Source organism: Oryx dammah, unplaced genomic scaffold, assembly GCF_014754425.2.
Source record: "Oryx dammah isolate SB20612 unplaced genomic scaffold, SCBI_Odam_1.1 HiC_scaffold_23, whole genome shotgun sequence".
Lineage (NCBI taxonomy): Eukaryota > Metazoa > Chordata > Mammalia > Artiodactyla > Bovidae > Oryx > Oryx dammah.
Window position 1 is genome coordinate 14,961,009 of NW_024070207.1, and position 25,588 is coordinate 14,986,596.

General features: G+C 35.5%; 1 protein-coding gene across 4 annotated transcripts in view; it reads left to right on the forward strand.

Moving 5' to 3' along the window:
- LOC120881379 (collagen alpha-5(IV) chain) overlaps positions 1–25,588 on the forward strand; it is a 248,801-nt gene that overhangs the window by 221,732 nt on the left and 1,481 nt on the right. For 2 of the 4 annotated variants that reach the window (XM_040265055.1, XM_040265056.1), the window contains 14 exons: positions 29–127; positions 668–718; positions 2,051–2,236; positions 3,948–3,956; positions 8,027–8,035; positions 10,613–10,746; positions 13,148–13,220; positions 13,353–13,424; positions 14,246–14,374; positions 15,220–15,318; positions 16,467–16,679; positions 21,359–21,536; positions 24,366–24,480; positions 24,804–24,976. In XM_040265055.1, coding sequence (XP_040120989.1) covers positions 29–127; positions 668–718; positions 2,051–2,236; positions 3,948–3,956; positions 8,027–8,035; positions 10,613–10,746; positions 13,148–13,220; positions 13,353–13,424; positions 14,246–14,374; positions 15,220–15,318; positions 16,467–16,679; positions 21,359–21,536; positions 24,366–24,480; positions 24,804–24,976 — 1,540 coding nt within the window. The remainder of the gene's footprint in view (positions 1–28; positions 128–667; positions 719–2,050; positions 2,237–3,947; positions 3,957–8,026; positions 8,036–10,612; positions 10,747–13,147; positions 13,221–13,352; positions 13,425–14,245; positions 14,375–15,219; positions 15,319–16,466; positions 16,680–21,358; positions 21,537–24,365; positions 24,481–24,803; positions 24,977–25,588) is intronic. The other 2 variants (XM_040265057.1, XM_040265058.1) reach the window with 1 other exon arrangement.

The window sequence follows — 25,588 nt, forward strand, 5'->3', positions numbered from 1 at the left end:
GTGTAACCTGCTGTACTCTGTTCTTTAGGTGGTGGAGGTCGTCCTGGGCCACCAGGGCCTCCAGGTGAAAAAGGCAAACCAGGTCAAGATGGCATTCCTGGACCAGCTGGACAGAAGGGTGAACCAGGTACTATATTTTTTTAATTGTCCTTAATTTTCTAATTTCTTCCTTGTCTACTTTAACTTTTGCCCTTATGTACCCATAGTGAAATTCTTCCTTTTCCTCTAAGCTACTATACACTTCTCCCTTGCTAATAACCTTCTTCCTGAGAATATTACCTCACCTTTATTGAATCAAGTTTCCTCCCTCTTATGAAAAACTCCATAATCTTTTATTGCTCAATTTTCCATGTTGAGAAGCTACCTAGCTTTTTTTTAACTACTCTGGATGACTTTCTTTCACCATGCAATCTATATAATATATATAAACATATATATATATGATATGTGTATTTAAAAATATACTTAATACTCATCACAAATAGTATATAAGTTTATATAATTTTTTCATGTTCAAATTGTAGTTCCATGTTGGAAATAAGTCTTCTCCATGTTTCATATGATATACAGTGTAGCACTTGCTAAAAACATAAATAATCCAAAAATAATTTCTTCTTGTTTCAGTTATTATTATCTGTTTGAAAGTTTGGGGTTTATGTTCTGACAGGTCAACCAGGCTTTGGAATCCCAGGACCCCCTGGACTTCCAGGACTTTCTGGTAAACTTTAACAAAGCATGTTAAATCAGTCAGTAAAGAGATAATATTCTGCAGTACACTTATTTTTTTCATCTCCACATACAACCCCAGTCAACTCAAAGTTAGTGTTACATCTTAAAGCATTTCTTAATTAGCAACTTAGTATAAGCTATTGTACTATAAAAAATGCACAATTAAGAAAATTTATATACGGATATCTCTTCATTAACCTCATAAATAAATGTTAAGGAAATGATGAAGAAAGCAAAATTGTAGGAAGCATTAGGTTTCAATAAGTTTTTCTTTTTTTCAGTAAATTTTTAAAAACTCTTTTAGCCAGAAGAAAAATACTTTTTTCTCTCCATGGAAACCAAAACCAAGATAATATAAGTAAACTGTAGAAATATGTACCAATCATAAAATATCTATTGAAAACTCCATTTTAATTTATATCTTGCATCTTGGATGGTATGTGTGCACACACATCTACCTCCCTCATTTGTTTTTACTCTCATTGTAAGCCCCAAGCAGTTAATTAAATGACTAAATGTGTACAGATATGTTTTTTTATGTTCTGAAATGACCATCAGCTATTTATGGAGGATTTTTTCAAACCACACATAGATCACTTAGAAATTCCTGTATTCCTTTTATGAATCCAACATAAAAATTATTACTCTAATGTACAACTATTATATTGCTCTCCGGCATGTCAGTGGTATAGAAAAGCTGTTGAAAACAGTTTGTCTAGATTGTGATTCTAAATCTTGTATGGAATGGTCTTTGGGGACACACAGCAACCATTGAAGATCCATATCTTTCAATGGTCTCAAAAATTTGTCTCAAAACAGATGGGGGGACACCTGTACACCCGTGGCTGATTCATGTCAATGTATGGCAAAACCACCACAATATTATAAAGTAATTAGCTTCCAATTAAAATAAATAATTTTTAAAAAACATTTTGTGTTAGGAATTTCCTCTAGCTATCTCTAACCTATTCTTGTAAATATTTTATACTTTTGTTTTTTTCTCCTTTTTTTCCTCCTAACTACTGGTCATGTAATCATTGCTCTACCTCCTAACACAAAGGATATCTTTTAGAATGCAAGTTATTATTGTTTGTATATTTCTATACATACTCTAACAAGTAAATAGTTCTGATAACAGATAAACCTAAAATAGAAAAAATGAGTTTTCTGGATGGGTTGGGGATTTGGTAGGAGGTAGAAATGACCTTAGTAAATTCCGTTATTTTTTCTAATAAGTGGGAGTAGCTTTAGTTTTACAGGCAAACCTAATTAGTATTCAGTATCACTTAATATGTTCTATAACATGATTTTGCTTTCATAGGTCAAAAGGGTGATGAAGGATTACCTGGCATTCCAGGAAACCCTGGCCTTCCAGGTCCAAAGGGTGAACCAGGCTTTCATGGTTTCCCGGGTCTGCAGGGTCCCCCAGGCCCTCCTGGTTCTCCAGGTCCAGCTCTGGAAGGCCCTAAAGGCAGCCCTGGACCCCAAGGTCCTCCTGGGAGACCAGGTATGTACATGAGTGGTAGGGGAATGGTCTATTTATTAGTCCATTTTTGCTGGCAGGTTATTCAGTCTTTAGGACGTTAAAATCTGCAATCCAAAGAACTTCTTAAAAAGAAATAGCTTGTTTTATTCCTGGCTCCATCAATTTCCATGGCATCTAATAATTCTTTTCAGTAATGTATTTTATCATTTACTTAAAGTTGAACTAAAACAAACCAACTTGGAGGAAAAAAAGGAAATAGTGAATTTAATTAGTCTTTTTATTAAACATAAAGCTATACTGAGGGAAAAAAAAAAAAACTATACTGATAACCTGACAGCAAAATGCCAGCTGCGTTTTTTAATGTGAGCTTCTCAGCATGTTATCACAGAAATCATTTTAGTGATCACCCAATAGATGCTTGTGGTCCATACCAAAAATGTTGCTATGGTTCTGTCATATGATCAGCACATGTCACTAAGCACAATAAAAAAATTTTATCTTCTCTAGGAGCTAGGCAATCAAATTTATCTTCAACATCACAGCATGATTAAATTGAATAGTGATCTCTTCATACCAGCTTCATGTCTATACCTCATTTGTCTTGTGTTAACTGCTCTAATAGTCTCAGTTTTGCACCCAATGTTCACTTTTCCTTTTGTGTTTGTGCTGTTTCATTTCATTTTACTAAGTTTGGAAATGCTCATTTTCATTCTGGATTAATGTTGCTGAGCCCAATCACTGGAGATAAATTATTAACAGATACTTGAGACTTAATATTCAGTTTTTAAATTTCTAATTATTGAATATTTGGCCTCATTGACTTTTTTAAAGTAAGATAAATGTAAAATTAAAGAAACAAAAAAACTGCCTTTTTATCGTTTGAAGGCCTGACTCATTTCTATAATGTATTTAAAAGTGCAAATTTCCGTAAACTCTGAAGTGATTGCAGTCAGTTTTAATAAGATATTCTGTAAAAACATGAATCAGTGGGATCACATACTTTGTTCAGAAGATCATTTTCAAAATTTTATCTGATCTGACTATTTATAGAAGGTATTATTTAAAGTTTTCCTCTGCTTTACTATTGAAGAAAATCAGTGAAGCTCTCAGCTATGTTAATTCTCTTGCATGTAATGTAAAGCATTGACATGAATATCTTGCTTGGTTATGCATGTAATAATTCAAATAAACCAAACTATTCTCCTTTTTAGTATTTTAATCAGCACTGTGACTATTTATTATCAGTAATTGAGTTCAGTGTTGAAAATTATTTTGAAATATGTCAACCTAAAGACATCATTCATAAAAGGTTTTTTAAATTACCATTTCTAAGAGAAATAATAACAAAAGTAGAAGAACACATATCTGATGAGTATTTGTAACCTTTCTACAAGTTCATAAACTACAAATTAAAATGGAATTTTAAACCCAGTTGCTCTTAGAATTGATTGTTATTGTCTACACTTATAGTAATGATTATTATAAGAATGATTTTTGGCTTTTCAAAATATGTCACATGTGCTGTTTTTAATGTTTATGTGAAGTGGTGATAATTTGGTTTATATACAGATGCATGAATATAAACTTGCAGAGTATTCTTTTATTGAATTAAAGTTTAACTTGAAAAAAATTAGTGTAATGCTTTAGTTTCTTGATATTTCTAACAATTTTGATATTTTTCCTTTTTGTTAATGATGACATTGGGCCTTGGTGAACTTTGATCCCTATCCAGGTCCTACAGGTTAGCTCCTTAACTCCAAAGTAGTATCTGCATGAAATATGAAACTTTTTCTTTTATTTATATATATATTTATATGTATGTGTATATTATTTATATGCACATATGTATGTATATGTGTATATATAGGTATATATACACCTTTGTCTAATGTTTTCAAGTATTTGAATATATTTTAAGAGCATATATGCCAATTCAGTTCTTACATGTTGGTCTGTCTCTGAAAGTTGTTAGGAATTTGTACAGTCCAGTTTTTCTGTCTATTGGAATAACTCAAAATAACCTACTTAGAAAAACTGATTTGTCATTTTAAAATTTATATATTTATGTTTTTTTAATTGGAAATTTATAGTATTCAAAACTATATTGAATACTATTTTACACTTTCTGTGTATTTCCTATTTTTGCTTCATATCTGCTAATATTATTGAAATTAAACTATTCTTCAAAAAGATATTTTTTAAAGAATAATATATATTCAGATCCTGCAAATATGCAATTCTTGATGAACCATACCTCTTGTAACTTTTCAAACCATCCCACCTTCACATTTTTGTTTGTCACAAAGTTCTAAATTCTGCTATATGTAAATGGACTAATAGGCTCAGAGTAAAAAAAAAATTTAGTGTAACCACCAAAGATTAGAAACCTCTTAATCTTATTTTCATCCTATACATATAAACAGTGCACACCTAGAAATAGTTACCAAGAGCTGCCCATTAGAAAATTGCTGATTCATATTAAAAGATTTTCACCTAATCAGAAGTAAAAAGAATCACAAATATCTGAATGTGTTTATTATTCAAGATAAAGAGCCCTTTTCACATTTCTGAGGAGCAGCTAAAAGGGGAAAAAGTATAATCCTGAGTTCTAGCTACTGGGGATGGCAGGAAATTTTCTCTTCTTATTATTTTAAAGTTTATACTTTTTCAAGATGCTTTTTAGGAAGCAGTCTATCTCTATCTGAATTGATTCCTTGATTTATTACTACCCCACAAACCCATTATTTCATATAACCATATAGTATCACTCCAGAAGGACCTCAGTTTTACATTAGTCAAACAGATATTCACTAGATACTAGCTAATGGTAGTAAGACAGGTTTTATTCAAGACTATTGCATTAGAGGAAAGACTATTGCAATAGGAAAGAGAGACTGAGCTCAGGTCCGAGTACAACAAGGTCAAATGGGGATTTTATTCAACTAGCAGAGTAAAGGACTCAGTGGATGGAAAATTACTAAAAGGAGACATCAAGGATAAACAGATTCTTGCTAAACTGGCCTATTAGAGTTCTCACCAAAGATAACCTAAGGCCTATTAGGGTCCTTGCAGTCTTGCCAGAGTCTTGCTAGAGTCTTGCTAAAGGCAGTCTAAGGACTTAGACATTAAGGATGAGGAATAAGGAACTTGATCAGATATTGGGGGCGGGGGCAGGGGCAGGGGAAACTCACCCTAAACTGACTTAGCAAGATTCTTGCTAAAAGTGGACTCAACAGACCAAGGACAGGGCCCAAGGAGTAAGGCATAATTGAGAAGAGGGCTCTGAGGAATCTAACGTTTAGTCACAGATGAGAAAACTAAGGCCCAAAGAAGTGAATAAGCTTGCTCAAGATCATATTGTTAGTTACTGGCATAGCAGGGAATCTGGCTTGGGGTTCCCCAGTACTTAGTTAAGTGTCTGTTCTACTAGTAAAACGTATCATCTTTCCACACAGACAGCTACATATCTTGATGCTTATGATCTGGCCTCTTATTCTAGTTATAAATATGATACGTGATTGAGCAAAGCTGCTTCTGCCATTTTAGGAGACTTTTAGCATAGCAGACTGGACCTTGCCTTTGCTTTTTTGTTTTCTGTTAACTCTAAATCTCCATCAACCCCTACTAACTGTTTCTTGTGTTTTCCTAAATGGATGTCATCAAAAAGATTAAGACAAATGCATGCTATTTAACTATTGCCAAGATAAAGAGAAGACTAGGGTATACTCTGAAGTAATTTTGAGTCCTCCCATGTCTGACTTGCATAGAAGTTGCTGCCTGGATCACTTCCAGACTTTACTGTCAGCTACAAGATTGTTTTCTTCCAAGGACCTAGAATATATTCAGAGGAAAAAAAAAAAAAAGGAAAGTAGCCACATTAGTTTAAAATTGATTTGACAACTTATTTACAAGATGTACCCTAAATTATATAGTTATTGGAACCCAGTATCTGTAGTATTCTCTTCTTTGCAGCAATTGAAGACTGCAACCCTAAGTGGAAACTGGATTTAAAATTCACCAATCAATTCATTAGCTTATCTTTAATTATTACTACTCATGTATAAGAGATTTTTTGTTTTATTTTGTTTTTCAGTTAAACTTTGTTAGGTCATTTGAGAAATAATTAATTTAGAAACTCGTGTACAAAATTGACTTGGCATATAACTCATTAAAATGTTACCTTTTAGAAATTAAAGTCTTAGAAGTTTTGCTATGATATGATCTGAAGTTTTCCTTGTTACTTAGACTGAAATATCATATATTTCAAAGACGTATTTTTCTAAGAGTTCTTATTTGGGTCCTTCTATAGCAAACACATATATAAAATGTCTTTACTCAAACTCTGAATTATCTTAAGTAGAAATTCTAATTTATCTAGCTAATAGTGTTGCCAGACTGCTCAAAGTGTTGTCTTGAGTCAGTTTGCTGTATGTGATTTAGAAACCATTTAAACAAGCAGAAGCTGATTTTTTGGCCTCCTGGATTTCAAATTGTCAAATGCTTTAAGAGTCTTATTACTTGGTATAGTAATGTTTTATATTTATATGACATACCATCATTTATATCATGCTCCTTCAAGGCAGAGTCTAGCTAATCTTTGTGTTCCCTGTGTCATCTTGCACATGGCAGGTCAACATTTTCTAAAATATATTTGATCTTTAAAACGACTCTGAAGGAGATTAGGGTAGACAACACTATTCCCATTGTGTGGGTGAGAAAACAAGCTCAGAGAGATTGAATTGCCCAGAATCTCATAGATATAAGTAAGTAGTAGAGCCAAGAATAAATCCTTGGTCTTCTAATTTCTAGGATTCAGTATGCTAGTACAATTTATTCTCTCTGCAAGCCTCAAACTATAAATCATAGCAAGACTTGTAAGAAAAGGAAATTGGGTTTATAGTCAATTAACATTAACCAAGAGTTGTCCTGTTTATAGGCTTTTTATCTTTTTAATGATCCTTTTAATAGTTAATAGTCTAATTTCATATGTACATCGAATAATATAAAGTAAATGTGATATTTTCTGTAGTTTGGGGTGGGATATTGCATGCCAAAATATTTTTGAAGGTCCCCTTCAGTGATGGTCTTCACATCTTTGGAAAATTCTACTCTTAGTTTTCAAGTTCAATGGTAAGGAAACATATATTGGTTTTTTCTCTTTGAGTATATTACAAGTAATAATGCAAGAGAAGAAAGCTTCTTGATGGATTATATTTAAAAATCACGATCTGTCTTCATGGAATAATTTTCAAAGAAGACAAACAAAAGTTCAGTTGGTAATGGCCATTCTATCTTTGTGTTTTAATTTCTCTATTAGATCATCTGTGATCTTTGTATATTTGCCTGGTAAGGTCTTTAACTGTAGCTCCTTGGAGCAGTCTGCCTATACCAAGAAATCTTCACCTTGTGTTTCTGCTAAAGAGTGGCAGAGGCCAAGATAAACTTTTACCCAAAAGTTTTACCCAAAGGAGTAGAAGGCTATCAGTGAAGTGGTACTCCCTTTCCAACTTTCATATTTTGAGGTTCTAACTTTTGGAAAGCCACTGTAGCATTTCATTTGAATTAATGAAAACTAGCAGCTTATTTCATAGAATAAGCTCTATTTTAAAATATTTGGCTCTCTATACTCCTGTATGGTTCTGTTTGCATACTGATTACGCTGTAGGTATAAGAAATGCTGGCAAAGAGAATTATTGTTTAACTTGTGCTATAATGTGAACCACTTCTAACTCATAATCTTATTTTGTACTGTGTGATGTCTGATACTGCTAACATCGATCTTTGGGCTTTGGTGAACTCTGATCTTCCCAGGTTTTCAAGGTTAGACTGGTCAATTTTTTTTTTTTAATGCTTTGTATGTGTGAGAAGAGAAATGCACTTTTTTTTGCTATAATTCAGAAGTCATTGAAGAGTGCTGTTATCCTCAAATACTACATGCTCTGGTATTTAACATTTTGGTGAAGGTAATGTGACTTGTTTATAATCAAGTTTGAAATGACATTAGGTATTTGTGGTTTCAATTTTTTATAATAGGTAATTCATACATAGAAACATGTTGAATTTTAAATGGAAATACACTTATTTTTGTATTTAAGACGCATTGTTTAGGCAGGCATCTGACCCATTTGTAATCTTTGTGTGTTGATTTTATTTCCTTGAAGTTTTTTTTTTCCCTGAGATTGATCAGAGCTGTGTTTTCATGGCTATTTTCAATAATGAAAGAGGGTAACTATCAAGTATTGTTATAAATAAAACTTTCATGCCCCTTGTGTTATTAGCAAATCAGTAATTTAAATTTGAGAGACACTAGAACAATAGGTCTGAATCAATAACATGTAAATTTACCCAAATTTCCTTTTAATTGCAAACAGAACAATGCCCAAAACATGCCTACTTTTTTTTTTTTCCAAATGATAAGTGTTCTGATTACTTTTCAGATTGGGGAGAGAAAAATAAAATGTTCCTTTTTTTCTCCTCTTAATCTTACCCTAGTCACTGGTAGATTGATTCACAGATACTTTACTTTTCTCTTAATAATCTGATTTGCTACCTGATTTCTCTTCTAAATTACACATTATAGAAGAAGGTAACAATTTTTCTCAGAAAACCCTACCAAGGGGTTTGAACTCAATAATTGTTTTTATTTGTTTAAATCAAAAATACCCAACCCTTTCTTTATGATTGGGAAGGGAATTTCTGAGAGTGTCTGGTTGCTGGGCTAGGGTGACTATATGATTTAAACTGTTTAAAGATAAATGATTGTTGTACTGTTGTGAACCTGCTTCCTCTTTCTCAAGTGACAGCATTATATTATGAAATCACATAGAAATAGCTGAAAGATTAAAAACAGGTTCATATTTTAAAATATGTTCTTACCTTCAGTTTTACTAGTAATGAAGATAATAATAATTGTTTTAAAATTCTTATATAATTCTTACTATGTGCCAGGCACTGTGTTTATAGGTATTAGCTTATTTAATTCTTGGAACAGCCTGATAAAGTAGGTACTATTCTTATTTGCATTTTAAAGAAGTTGAAATTGAGGCCAAGGTGATGAATAAAACTTACAGAGGTCAAATAGCTAATGATTGATTAATGAGTCCAGCATTCATGATCTCTAAGCCATGTTGCCTTGTTAGCATGAAGCCATTGATTCTGAGTCATAAGAGTACTGGAAAGGATGGGATCAAAAATGTGACCTTTTGTCTGTATGTAAACATGAATTCAGTATTCTAAATTCATATGCCTGTGAAATTTCCTTTAAAAATAAACTCTACATATTTCCCTTTTTTTGAAACCAGTGAAAAACTAAGATTACTGGAGGAGAGAAGATATAGGTGTTCACTATGTACTGTTCATTATTTGGGACTTTGTAATTATTTTCTTAAGGCAGGGCTATTTAGTCTCCACCTCAGCACTCTGCAGGCAAGATAGCTATTTCCCACCTAGTGAGGAAAAATGTGGCTATTTATAAGATCTTCTTGGTCACTTAATGAACCTGATATCTTTATTTAGAAGGAACATTTTAAAACATAGTATAAGGAAGGAGCTTAGCAAAATCTCCTTTTAAATTATTTATTTTATTTATTCAGAAGTTATATGCCAAGTCCTTTATTTTTCTTCAGAAATATTTAAAATGTAAATAATACAAAAACATTTTTAAATTAAGTTAAAAGTACCATATTGACTCCATGAATTTCTGACACTAAAATATCCCCATGTGTTAAGCATATCATTAAAATGAAATTAAGCAATTAGTTTGCTTAAATATCTTAATTGCATAGTAATACAAACTGAATAAAAGTAACTACTTACAAATAAAGCAACTTTATTTTAATCACAATGAGGCAAATGACGTGAATCCCTGATTGCCCTACAAAATGTGGCCATGAACCAGCAGCTTTAGCTACAGGACACTTTATTTACAGGGCACTTGTTAGAATGGAAATTCCTGGGCCCCTCTCCAGCCTAACAGAATCCAAAACTCTGGGGGTATATCCAAGAATCTATTTTAACAAGCCCTCCTGGGGATTCTGATGCGTTTCCAATTTGAGAACAGTGCTCTATGGTGTCTGTTTTGGTTCACTTAAATCAAACAGTTAGGAATTACAGAAGCAATTTTTATTACAATGTCCGAAGTCCTTCCTTTAGATATGAGCTTATTGGATTTAATATATAATAAAACACAAAGTTAAAGAATCTGCAACCCAGTGTTAATAACAGAACCCAGCCCAGTTTACATTAGAGAGTCAGCATTGATCTATATATTTTAATGTACTCTGGATTTTATTCTGCAAACTAACAGATGACTAAGAGTATTTGGATAATTTAAAAGCCTGACTTTTATGCTATTCTTATGTTATACTGAAATGTGGCTATTTGTTGTGCATTATCAAGGTCCACCAGGTCCAGAAGGTCCCCGGGGTCTACCTGGAAGTGGGGCTATTAAAGGAGAAAGAGGTAACCCAGGCCAACCTGGGCAACCTGGTTTGCCTGGTTTGAAAGGTGATCAAGGTCCTCCAGGACTCCAGGTAGGAAATAGGAGTAGATATTTGATGAGAAATGGATGTGGGTGTTTGCATTCAAAATGAGAATTCCAAACTGCATTGTTTTAATTCGCATTTACTGGTCAAGGCTCTTTGCATGGCTTGTTGGTGAAGTACAGAGAAAAAGGCAAGTTTCCTGTCTTCTACCAACTAAAGGGACTTTGCTACCTTATAGTTAAAGGGTTCCCCAAAAGATAGTTTTAACTGGAGTTCTTGGTGTGTATAGATTTTGATTTCAGAAACTTTGATTTCAGCGAAAGCAAATTATAAAAGGATATGTGTGGTGTGTGTATGTGTGTGTAAGCATTGCATGTGGATGAGTCCTTCCATAGAGAATTGATCATGGTGAGTGGGGATATGTTAGACTTTATAGTTAGAGTCACTTTTCAGCTCCACTGTACAGTTGTGCTTTGTGTCTATGAGGAAGGCAGACAGATACTTTGTGTTTCTGTCTTTACCTGTAAAAGGAGAATAATAACATATCCCCACGTCTGTATTCATGCGTTTTCCACCTTGGTTTGAGTGACCCATAAAGTCACATGTTTATTTATGGATCCTCAAAGCTTCCTTCCTTCATTCAGGAAGATTGTTGTTAGATTTGGCAGCCAACAGAGTCTGGGCTTAGTCTTTTAACTTTGACGGCTGCTTTATAGCAGAAAAAAAAAAATCTAAAAAAATTGTCCTTAAAGTTTAAAACAACTAACCTGTTTCCCTGTTATCGCTATTCTTTTAGACATCTAGACTTAAATTTTTAATCCTCTTTTTATTCATTCTCTACTCACTCCCTACCTCATTCATTTCCCATGTACTTCCAGTTTGCATGCCATTTTGCCAGATTCAAGACTACTGTCTGATATCAACGTTTTATAAACATGGTATTTTCAAGTTCTATTCATTTTCTTTTATGCAAGTTCTTACATTTGTACCCTTTCTAATTTTCATTTTGGAGATAATATTAAACTTATAGAAAAATTTCAAGAATGGTAAAAAACCGTATTTACCCAAATGGACCAGTTATTAATGTTTTGCCCCATTTGCACTCTATGTGTATTTTCTCTGTGTGTATGTGTATAATTGTGTATTTTTTTCTGAAATAAACCTATTTTTATTCTTTCACGACCTGGGCATTTTTGAAGAAATGTGTGTAGCCCCTTCCCATTAAAAAAAGAATGTTCCTTCTCTTGCCTGGTGTTTCTTCATAATTAGATTGAGGATGTGCATCCCCAGTAGTGGTGTGTTCTCAGATATGGAGGCCCACAATATCCATCTGCCCTTAATTAATTATCTTAATTTTTATTTTCCCATTAAGTTGTTACCTGGTTTCTCCACTACATGGTTACTGTTTTTCCCCTTGTAATTATTAAGCAAAACTACAGGAAGACACATTAAGATCATACAACCATACTATTCCACATCAAAATTTCTCCTTAGAATATCTATTGATGATTTCTGCCTCAACCATTCAGTTCTGTGATAGTGGCAACCGATGATTGTTCCACTCTAGCACTGCCTCCACATATACCACTTGGCCCTTCTGTAACCAAGAGCCTCCCTTCTCTTCCATATATTGTCTATTTGTTATCATCATAGACTCATAAACTCTCATTCTTTTCAATGATTTGTGATTTTTAAACTATCCTTACTTACTTTGATTCTCAAACTGTCCTAGATTTGGGAGCCCCTTCAAGCTGGATCCTATGACTTTATGATATGGCCCCCCTTTTAAGCTCTTTCTTACATTTTTGCTTAAGTTGTTCTAGCCTTGTCTCTTTTTTTGTTACTATTAGTAAGCTCCATTGTTCCACACTTACTCTTCCTTTAGGTTCATTCTAGAGTTATTCTCAACTCTTCCTCTTCCCATAGTTTTCCTGGTGCTCAAACCCAATTAATTAACAAGCCTACTATATTTTTTGCTTAGTCTGTTAGACTTTATCACTTCTTGGATTTTAATTCACGCACTTACTACATCAGGGCTACACTCAAAAGAAGTGCCTTCGTTAATGATAATAAAATATTAATGTCATTATATAATTACCATTATATTATAAAATAATATAGCTATTATAGAATAATAACTACCATTAAGTACACATCATAACCAATCAGTTTTCTCAGTATTTAATATGAGTTATCTCATTTAATCCTCACAACAACTTCATGAAGTAGATACTATTATTTTCTCTGTTAGAGCTAAGAAAGTGATGCATCAGAAAGGATAAACAATCAACTCAATGTCACACAAGCTAGTAAAAGGTGAACTGAGATTTGAATCCTAAAAGTTTGACTCTAGGGCCAGTGCTGCAAATCACTGTGCAATACCACCTATGCTCTTACTTCCTTCCCTGCCCCCAATATTGTTCTAAAATTAATGATTTTATTTATTCAGGGTAACCCCGGCCGGCCAGGTCTCAATGGAATGAAAGGAGATCCTGGTCTCCCTGGTGTTCCAGGATTTCCAGGTATTTGAAGAGATGTTTTGCAGTTTCCCCCTTTACATTAAATTCCTTTGGGAGAAGACACGCAATTCCTGATTTGGCTGGGTAAAGGCTATGGCCCTGTTGCTTTGCTGTGCAATTTTACCTTCTTTGTAGGCATGAAAGGACCCAGTGGAGTACCTGGTTCAACTGGCCCTGAGGGGGATCCAGGACTTATTGGCCCACCAGGTAAGATTTATTTCTGAAGCTAGTTATACCTGATACTTAAATTCATTGAAGAATTTGAAAGTTTGCATTCTGCTTTTCAGCTGAAACTTTCAGAGTCTCAGTCCCCAACAACTGAGGGGAAATAGGCAAGACTTTCCCTCTTCTTATATTAATCTCTCAAGCTCTCTGTTTCAATAATGTAATATCAAGAACAGACCTTTTAAATTTAAGGTAGATACAGGACCAACAAGAATGCTTCATTGAGATTTTTTTATTTTTACCTTTTATACTAACTTTTCCATATTCAATAGAACAGATCACAAGAGCAAGTCTCATAGGTATGTTTCCATATTTTTAATATGAAAATAGTTCCTTTTGCTGAGAGACTTACAGAGATTTCCTATAAACTATGAAACAGGGTATCTACTAAATTCCTCTACTAGTTAGTTCAGTGGCTTCCTTGACAAACTCAACAAACAAGATCTGCAAATGACGTTAGAATCAGAATATATTCATCAGGAAACAGAACTGTCTTCCCTTGACACCAGTGTTCACAGATTTGCAATCACGCTTCAAGGCTTGAAAATAGGGACTATATGCCTAATTTTTCCATAGACCCTAAACTATGGACAAATAAGACCCTAAGAAATTATTTTGTTTTTCAGCTCTTTGGGGGAAATAAAGGTAATTTTCCCAAACAGATTTCTATTGGACATAGTAAATTCCAATACATGTAACTCATTTCTCTCAAACCAATTCTTCTGATCTGAGGTTTATTTTGGCATTCATTCTTTCCAACCTTTCTCTTCCCTACCTTCAACTTTATGTATTTTGCCTCTTAGGTCCCCCTGGATTACCTGGTCCTTCAGGACAGAGTATTGTAATCAAAGGAGATGCTGGCCCACCAGGGATTCCAGGCCAGCCTGGATTAAAAGGTTTACAAGGACTCCCAGGACCTCAGGGTTTACCAGGTACCTTTGTAAATCATCTTTTTCAAGCCTTATGTATTTGCAAGCATTTCCGTCATTCTCCTTTCACTTGTTAGAGTTTGTCTCTGACAACAGGAATCTCAGCAGCTAGTAGAATACTACACGATCATGGGTTGCACTTTCTTTTTTGATCCTTTCTTGAAAAGGTTCATTTCTCATGCCCTAATTTCTTTTAAGCCCAGTCCAATTTCTTCTCGCTCATCTGGCTATCCTAATTGAATGATTAGGTTAATGTTTTCAAAATCTCTATAATGAAATTCATATGCATTTAAGATCTGATGCTTTCTCTGCCCCAACCACCAGAAGGATAGAAGGCTGATTTGATGGGCTGTTAGTTTCCACACTGTGAGGTCTTATGATTTTTAAACTAAATCCTATCTAGTTGGCCAATTCACTCTATACTTGCAGCCAACTGTGATTCTAAAAGAAAACTAGAAACTAACTTCAGTCTTTCCAGTTTATTAGTGGAAAGACTTAACAGCAGTCTTTTCATAAATGAAGTATACCAGGCAGCAACAGCCTTGCCTTTTTTGTTGGGATATATAACAAAAGTTGGGCCTTGTGCTATGTCTTGTACTGAAGGCAAGGAGAACACAACTGCCATATTATAGAATTCTCAACAGAGGCAAATGGATTGTTTAAAATTAAACCTAAATCCTTGTCTGCATCTTTTCATCCTGGGCTTGACCTGTTCTTTCATTTATCTGAATTAAAGACAAAACCAGATTATGAATTCAGTGCCACTCATGGATGTCAAGTGTCCTAGCTCTATCTGGATGTGGATTTATTCTACACACATTTGAAAACCCTACTGCTTTCTCCTGTAGGTCCAATTGGCCCTCCAGGAGATCCTGGACGCAATGGACTCCCTGGCTTTGATGGTGCAGGAGGACGCAAAGGAGACCCAGGTTTGCCAGGCCAGCCAGGTAAGACAAGTAAAACACTGCTGCTGATAGTAGTTTTTAAGTCTGGGAGACCTTTGGACATGTGGCCTCCAATTGGAGATGTGAAAGCCTCCTTTTGAGAGAGCACAGCTAGCTGGGGAGTCTATTGCTTGGGAAAAATAGGATGACACAGATTTGCCAGTATAAGAGAAATACAGGAGGGCTGTTTTCATTTTAAATGTTTTTACAGCCCTAGAAAGTCAGCTTTTCCTCAAAATAAGCATTTTTCAGGTATTCATTGTACTTAACTGTTCTGATAATTTTCAGTGTTTTTACAACTGTAGATAATGTAAATATAACTCTAAATAACAAATGTAAAGGTTTGTGTTGGTAAAACAAACAAAAAACAGCAGTAGCAGCAAAGCAGATTGGTGCTGTCTGTGTTGCTCCTAGAACCAACACACTGCCATTTCATTAACTGTCTTTCTAGGGAAGAAACAAGTCAGTGTCACCTTCATCACATACAGGCATTGCTGTGACATTTCCCCCAAGTGAAAATCTACACACACAGTGGCCAAAGGCCTGTATATAGAGAATTAAAAAAAAAAAAAAAAGCTCAAATCGAGTGGCCAAATAGAGAACAGAAACCAGTGACAGATTGAAATTAGACATTTTAAAAAGTTTCCTTAGAGTACCCTGCCTATTCTCTAAACAAGAATGTATGCCTGAGAATAATTCCCCAGACAGATTCAAAGGAAAATGTTTTTCAGCACTGAAGCTGGCAGACTGACAGCAACCACACCCTTCCTTTCTAAGTGATGAACTAAACAGCAGACTGAGATTTTGTCATTGGCTTTGGACTCCTTTAGTACAGTGAGAGGCTAGATAACATACAAATTCCCCAAATGGGCATCACTTCTCCCACATCTAGTGTTCCATTCACTCAGTATTTATTTCGTGCCTAATGTCATCAGCCAATTCCAGAAGGAAAAAAGAATTTAATCTCTTTGAGGACAGGGACCATGTTTTGTTTGTCTACAAATCTGTGATATCTGATAATGCCTGTGTAGACATTCTATAAATATTGACTAAATTAACTAATCAAACGAGGTCATAATGTTTTGTCAATAGCCATAATAGTGAATCAGAGCTCACTTAATTTTGTATACTGATGGCTTTTTGGAAAATAGGTACTCGTGGCTTGGATGGTCCTCCCGGGCCAGATGGATTGCAGGGTCCTCCAGGTCCCCCTGGAACCTCTTCTATCGCCCATGGGTTTCTCATCACACGTCACAGCCAGACAACAGATGCTCCACAGTGCCCACAGGGAACCATCCAGGTGTATGAAGGCTTTTCACTCCTGTATGTACAAGGAAATAAAAGAGCTCATGGTCAAGACTTGGGTGAGATAATCAGCATCTTATTTCTTACTATGCATTTCTGTTTTGTTTTGAAAATCTTGTTAGGTTCTAGAGTAACTTTGGACAAAGTACATCTCTCTATTCTTTCACTCACAGTCAGTCACTCAGCCATGTCTGACTCTTTTGCAACCCCATAGACTGCAGCCTGCTAGCCTCCTCTGTCCGTGGAATTTTCCAGGCATGAGTATTGGAATGGGTAGCCATTTCCTTCTCTAAGGGATCTTCCTGACCCAGGGATCAAACCCCAGTCTCCTGCATTGCAGGCAGCTTCTTTACCATCTGAGCCACCTTATGTAGAATCTTTCTCTAATTTTACAATCGACAAATCTTCATTGTAAATATACTCTTGCCTTTTAGATAATGTTCTCTACTTTTTCTCCTTTCAGTCCATTCTCACTTTACTGTGAGAATCTAACTTCTACCCATAATCAAACTTATAAATGTTAAACTCCTAATCTAGTAAGTGAACAGGAAGCATTGTAAGGTTTTGAACAACATGAAATTCACAAATGTAATGCAAAGAAAAAAATGGGATCTCTTATCCACTATGTCCCTATAACTTTTCAAAATGTGTGTATTTGGTCAAGCAAGGGCTGTCATAGTATGTATTCAGATGCAGAGGCTATAAACTAGACCTGACTAAAGTACAGCTTAGGCCTCACCCATAGGAACATCATGATAGTACCCAATATTTCAAGTGTGATACAAGATTGCAGGGTCTATGCCAGGGCTCATTCAGGGATCAAATTGGAGATATCTTGATGCCTAGGCAAAGAATAAAAATAAGTTTGATGTTAAGGAAACAATCACCTCACTAAATACATACATAGTCTGTGCTGAATCAGTGAAAGGACTATGGTGTATAAAAAAGATGGTAGTGGTAGAGGAAACAGACAATACTGAAAATGTTCTGTCTGAAAAAACAAAATGCATACCCAGAATCATTAGTCTATTAAAACTTTATAGTTTCAAAATATGAGAGTATTGAGAGTTCATGAGATCACCCTGTCTTTGAATGCTTGGAGACTATAACCCGAATTCTGCATCACCGTAGGTAGCCTACAGTATAAATGCAACCCAACACCCATGTTCTCATGATTATAGACCTTCCTTTTATGCACATCTTCCTAGTCTCTTCTTTCTGAGACCCAGAGATATTTCCATCCCTGTCCCTAACTAGTAATGTTAGTTTTATTTTTAATTTATAATTAAAAAGCACTTTCAGGGACTTCCCTGGTGGTCCAGTGGGAAGAACTCTGCACTTCAACTACAGGGGGCAAGGGTTTAGTCCCTGGTCAGGGAACTGAGATCCCACAAATCCTATGGTATAGCCAAAAAGAAAAGCACTTTCCTATTCATTAGACAATTTGATTTTCAAAACTAAAATAATCAAGAAAGATATAGGGCAAGTATTATATTTATACACACACACACACACACACACACACACACACACAAACTGGCTAAGAGGTTAAGTGACTTATTCAATGCCACAATGGACTGCCAGGGAAGTCTCTGAAAGTGTTTTTTAATTATAAATTAATTTAAAAATAAAACTAATATTACTAATTAGAGACAGGGATGGAAATATCTCTGGTCTCAGAATCACAGAAGAATATATATGTATGCATATTTATATATATTCTTTTCTATTATGATGCATCTCAGGATACTGAATATGGTTCCCTGTGCTATACAATAGGAACTTGTTTATCCATTCAGTATGTAGACCCCCATTCCATCCCTCCCCAAACCCCTGGCCTGCTGGGCATCCACCGGTTTGTTCTCTGTGTCTGTGAATCTGTTTCTGTTTTGAAGATAGGTTTGTTTGTAACACCTACCAATTCCAAAGCCATCCATTTTTCAATTATGTCAGTTTTCTCATTTGCTCTTACATGACTTCGAGTCATTCACCTCTCTGAACTATTTTTTTTTCCTCTGACAAAAGTATGCTGCTAAGTCACTTCGGTCATGTCCGACTCTGTGCCACCCCATAGATGGCAGCCCACCAGGCTCCCCCATCCCTGGGATTCTCCAGGCAAGAACACTTGAGTGGGTTGCCATTTCCTTCTCCAAGGAAAAAAGTATAAGTTAGGCTAAATCAATGATTTTCCATCTGGGAAAATTTTGAAAAGATTCCTAGGTCCATTCCAAAACTATAATATAAAAATTCCCAGTGATTCTGACAATCCACCAATTTTAAGAATTATTGATCTTTTATCAGTCATCTTCAGCCTGAGATAAGCATACTCCACTGGATACATGAGGAATTTCCAATGTATAATTTTAATGGAATTAGTTTACAAATCCTCAACTTTCATAGGCACTTTCTCCTAAAGTTGAACTGCCTGTGTATATGCTTTAGATAATCTCTTTTCCTATATCCTCTTTCTCTACCACCCATTTCCTATTTTATAAAAGACTCATACCATGGCATATTGCCTTGAAACATAAAAACCTCTAAGAGACAAATTCAGAGGAACAATTCAAAATAATGGCTTTGTTAAAGTATCTGTTAACTCAGGTTCTATAATTCACTTCTAATCCGTCTCATTAGAAAATGCATTTCTAATAAAAATTTAATTTTTAATCAGTATCAAAATTTATGATAACCTATTTTTTGATCAGTGTGAATTTATAGTAATTATGGTGATCATTCAAAATAATATGTAACATGTAAAGCCTTAGGGTCACAGAAAATCAAATTATTTTAAATTCTTGTTTCAGAGAATATGATTGGATCCTCAGTAAAAGACACTGAATAATAAAAAAAATACATTAGGATAAAACTGTGTGAGAGAAGTGGAATGGAAATACAATGGAAAAGGAGCATTGTATAATTTCCAATTGTTAAAGAAGAATTTCTCTACTTTTAAAAAGGTTTATTGTTAGGTTTCAAATAATTACATTGGATACATTTAAAAGAGTGACGTCAAAGTTTTCTTTTAAATATTCAGTTCACTTCAGTTCAGTCGCTCAGTTGTGTCCGACTCTTTGTGACCCCATGAATCACAGCACGCCAGGCCTCCCTGTCCATCACCAACTCCCAGAGTTCACTCAGACTCATGTCCATCGAGTCCGTGATGCCATCCAGCCATCTCATCCTCGGTTGTCCCCTTCTCCTCCTGCCCCCAATCCCTCCCAGCAACAGAGTCTTTTCCAATGAGTCAACTCTTCCCATGAGGTGGCCAAAGTACTGGAGCTTCAGCTTTAGCATCAGTCCTTCCAAAGAAATCCCAGGGCTGATCTCCTTCAGAATGGACCGGTTGGATCTCCTTGCAGTCCAAGGGACTCTCAAGAGTCTTCTCCAACACCACAGTTCAAAAGCATCAATTCTTTGGCACTCAGCCTTCTTCACAATCCAACTCTCACATCCATACATGACCGCAGGAAAACCATAGCCTTGACTAGACGGACCTTAGTCGGCAAAGTAATGTCTCTGCTTTTGAATATGCTATCTAGGTTGGTCATAACTTTTCTTCCAAGGAGTAAGTGTCTTTTAATTTCATGGCTGCAGTCACCATCTGCAGTGATTTTGGAGCCCAAAAAAATAAAGTCTGACACTGTTTCCACTGTTTCCCCATCTATATTCACAAAACACTATGAATGACAGCTGGTAATGTTGAAATGTGGTTTGCAAATTCCAGACTCCAGTATTACCAAGTATAGAAGGGTGGGTTTGAGTCCAAGAGACAATAATATTTTAATAACTGGCACAATATCAATTTAAACTTCTGATGAAAAATTTGAGGTGTCAACTTAAAAATGTGAGGGAAGTGCATCATTTTTCATCATTCTTTGTGAGTAAATAAGAAAAGAAAAGCCTGATCACAGGGAGAGAAATTATTGTCCCTACCAGCTCAGAAATTTCAACGCTCTAGTTCCTTTCTTTTTTTCCCCCCTCGCATCTTTCCTTTCTCCCTCATTTATTTTTCCCCCTTGTATTATTTACTTCCAAACCTGTCCATGGTTGCTGTGCATATTAGTCAGCACTACAATTGTCCCTAGGCTTAAAGATATGGGGAACCCACATAAGACACATACTAGGGATGTCTTAGAAGAAGGGAGGGCATACTGGAGAGGAAATAGTGTTATCATATTATAAGGACTAAGTGTGTGCCCTTCATTTTTACATAATAAATTACTCAATATTCTCCATAAGGCACCGTTGTTTATAAGACGCATCACTGGTTTAAAAACAGTGTTGGGAAATATATAATGAGCTAGCACAATAAATGTCTACATAAGTTGTAAGATATATCCTGATTTTAGAAATGTTAAAATATGAGTAAATGTACATCTTATAATTTAAGAATTAAAGTGTAGTTATCATCTAGAAAGTGAAAGTGTTAGTCACAGTCATGTCAGACTCTTTGTGACCCATGGACTATCGTCCACCAGGCTCCTCTGTCCATGGAATTCTCCAGGCAAGAATACTGGAGTGGGTTGCCATTTCCTTCTCCAGGGGATCTTCCTGACCCAGGTGTCAAACATGGATCTCCTGCAGTACAGGCAGACTCTCTACTGGCTGAGTCACCAGAGAAGACCTGGTTATCATCTAAGAGATAGGGAAAAGTTCCTCTTTGAAAGGTTGTTTGTTAGTATGTTAGAAGATACTAATTATCATGACACTTTTCCTTTTTCTCCCTAATTCTTCCCAGGAACAGCCGGCAGCTGCCTTCGTCGTTTCAGTACCATGCCTTTCATGTTCTGCAACATCAATAATGTTTGCAACTTTGCTTCAAGAAATGATTATTCTTACTGGCTCTCCACCCCAGAGCCCATGCCAATGAGCATGGAACCCCTGAAGGGGCAGAGCATCCAGCCATTCATTAGTCGGTGAGACATGGGTATACCATTGACGTTTGCTGATCTCCAGTTAGTTTAGCTAGTTAGAAATGAGTCCAAAGATAATGCTCTGACCATATTCCTCTCAGGTTAGGTAGAACAGAGGAACTTTTATAATATTCAATTCAACATGTAGTTTGATCCATATTTATTGGGGATCTTCTTTTGACCAGGACCAGTGACATACTAGTGTAATATACCAAAAAAAACAAAAAAAACCCCTCACAATCTAGTCATTAGGCAAGTATACATAAATTAATATGTATCAGGCTTGGGCTCAATGCAGCAATAAATCTAATAAAGTATTATGAAAGTATTAGGAAAGGGATATTTTATTCCAACTGGAGAAATCTGAGATATAGAAGAAATGTGTTTTGAACTGCTTAGCCCTTTAAGGATGTAAAGGACTTGAGACAGGCATTTATAATGGAGAAGAGCATTCTAGGTAGAGAAGATGGGAATGGATTTGTAGACTGATGTGTCTAGAATATATTACTAGTGTCCAAAGGGTGCAGAGGGAGAAGAGATTGGAAAGTTAATTTGGACCCAGTCAGTAGAAGGCTTTCAGTGTCAGGTTTTAGTTTGAAATTTATTTGGTATATAATGGGGACCTCTGAAGTTTTTCAGCTACATTTCAGGGAAGATTACAGAAGCATCAATGTGTAACATGATTCCAGAGGGGATAATCCAGAGGTAAGAGACCAGATAGATTAAGCATATTGCTATAGTCCTTGTAGGAGTGGTTTGGAACTCTCAGTGGGGTACATGTATCACATTAATAGAATAAATAAGATTTGGCAATTGATTAGTTATGGGAAGGAAAAGTGATAGCTGAGACTTGGAGCATGAGTATCTAAGAGGAGGGAGGTACTGTTAATAAAGATTTCCTAGAATGTTGCCACATTAGAACCCAGGTAAAACTCTACCTCCTAAGCATATTAGGTATTGCCATTTTCATTCTAATCATGACCCAATTTATTTAGAAGTCTAGTAACCATAAGGGATGAATCATTGGAAACTTTAGTTTCTTTGACATTAAATATGAAGGTTAAGCCTAGTTCAGCCACTCTTAATAGCAAATTCATAGAGCCCTTTTCAGTATATTTGCTACAATCCTTTGGGAATTCATTTTTATAACGAATGAAATAAAACTATCTTTATTCACAGGTGACATGATGGTCTACATAGAAAATCTTACCCTTTCCCTCATGAGTCTATAAAATATTTTCTAGTACTAACAAGTGAGTCTATTAAAGTTGCAGGATATATAACAGTAAATTATATTCCTATGATAGAAAAATTATTTGCAATTGCCATCCAAACATGAAATACCTGGAATAAGATGAGCAAAAGCTGTACAATGTTTGTAAACTAAAAATCTACAAAACACCGAGAAAATTTTTTTTTAAAGAGCTAAGTAACTATAGAGATATACAGATATTTTTGACATGTCAGTTCTGCCCAAATTGACCTACAGATTCAGTATAATCTTTATTAAAATTCTGTAAGGTTTTTATATTTCCTGTAGAAATTGGAAAGCTGATAATAAAAGTTATATGGAAAAGCAAAGGGCATAGAGGAGCCCAAATAATTTTTATAAGGAAGAACAGAGTCAACGTGCTCAGATTTCCTGACAGTGTGAATTACTACAAAACTACAGTAATTAAGATAGTATAAAATTGATGTTAGGAGAGGCATATAGATTAACATAAAAAACAGGGACTTCAAAAATAGATCCAAATTCATATCATTAACAGATGAGTACAAAACAGGTATTCAGATAATTTTATAAAGAAAGGATAATCTTTTCAACAAATGGTGCTGAAACTATTGGATAACCATCTGCAGTGAATAAATAAAAAATATCCATAACCTCACACCTTACATATATACAAAAATCAACTTTAAATGGATCATAGGCCTAAAGGTAAAACCAAAACTATGTAAGTTTTCAAGGAGAGGGTAGGGTAAAATCTTTGAGTTTAGTAAAGATCTCCTAGACAGGGACAAGAAGAATAAATCTTAAAAAATGACAAATAGAGCTTCTTCTGGGAATTCATTTTTGTGCATGTGATTTTTTTTCAACAGTCCCAATTCTTTGGAGTAAAATATCCCCTAAAGGCATTCCCTATTTGGTAGATAAACTTTGCCAAATTGGTTTAGTCATATTTCAAAAGGTCCCCTCTTGCTCTTTATTAAAGATTTGGTAGACTTAGCTGCACTTTACTTGATTTTATAGACAAGTACCCAGACACCACATCTCCAAGTGCCTTGGTACTTGTCCAGTATTCTGCTTATGTTGTACTTCTAAAGAGATAGCCAAATGGTTAATAAATATCCCTTGGGCCAAAAATAATGGGCAGGGATTAAGAAAGTGTCTTGTTTCTCATCTTCTTCAGTTTACCAGACATTGTTCTTAGCACAGTTTCAGTAGTACTGAATGTCTACCCTCAAGTTGGGCACTTCAACAGCAAGTAGTATGTGCAATATGCCAAGCCAAAGTCTTGCAGCAGTTATGACATTGACTGTTGCAAGTATGAATACAAGTTTAGGGCAGGATAGAAAATTAAAATATCATAGCAGTGGTTCTGTAGTTTCTTAAAAAAAAAACTTACAGATTTCATTTATAACTTTATTATGTATATTGGGAGGCTGGGCTTATGCAAAAGCAGTCCTCAAAGTACATTTCTCTCCTCTTTTTCTGAGCACTGTAGACCCCTTGATGGGATTTTATAACAGGAAGGCTTCCAAAGAAGAGGGACTGCTATTTCCGGTGTGCTCACTCTGTAGATTGTGTTCCTTCTGCCTTTCCCTTACCAGATGTGCAGTATGTGAAGCTCCTGCCGTGGTGATTGCAGTCCACAGTCAGACCATCCAGATTCCCCATTGTCCTCAGGGATGGGATTCTCTCTGGATTGGTTATTCCTTCATGATGGTATGAATCACTCTTCCTTGGCTTTGTCATCCTAGCTGACTGTCCACCATATCTACATTTCTTCCTAATATGAGGAATCCCTGTCATTTGAACCTCGTATAGCTTCTATCCAAGCACTGTGTTCCCTTTCATACATTTGCTGGAACAGATTTTCACAATCTACCTGTTTGTTTTGATGAGAACCTTTGGTGTGGATACTGTTCTCTTGACTTTGGCTCTATTTACTTCACTGGATTTGAATATTTGGCCAAGGTCAGCACTTATCTTTGGATATTCACTAAGGTTCATGGGTATTGTGGCACATTTTCCCTTGTCTTTTCTAGCACACAAGTGCAGGGGCAGAGGGCTCAGGCCAAGCCCTGGCCTCCCCTGGTTCCTGCTTAGAAGAGTTTCGTTCAGCTCCCTTCATTGAGTGTCATGGGCGAGGGACCTGCAACTATTACGCCAACTCCTACAGCTTTTGGCTGGCGACTGTAGATGTGTCAGACATGTTCAGGTAAGGTGCTTATGGCTTTAGTTTAGGTCTTAAGCTTCCTTCAGAGGTGCTGGAGGGAGAGAGAGGCAGTTTGTGAATGGTTTATACCCAACAAATGTTAGAAATTTAGAGGACCATGTCCTTTATTCTTGGTTGTTCTCCTCATATAACAGACTCAGGTCAGAAAAACATACTTGACTAATAATAGGTGTATGTGGTTTGAGATGTCATGATGATAATTCTTTAAAAGCAAAACAGAGCAAGAAAAGATTACGTGACCTTCTCAGGAACCCATGAGCAACTGTTCGACTAGACTGAAGCCACCCTAGAAACTGAAGTAATCTGTGTTGCTTCCCCAGTCCAGTAGTCTCTTTCCCAGGATGTTTTCAAGGCTTTCATCCAAGTATTTGAATGATTAAGGCCACCTGTAATACATGTGCCTGCAGGGGACTTTATTTTATTGTTTTTTTTAAATTTCTATTTTTATATGTTGCTTCTTTTGAGTTATTAACATTTTTCTTATGTATTATCTTTCTGTAACCATTATGTGTTATGTATTATCATCTATTCATCATCAATTGCCCCTTGTTCTAGGACCGTTAGAAAAATGTATAAGAGAAAGAGAGGGAGAGA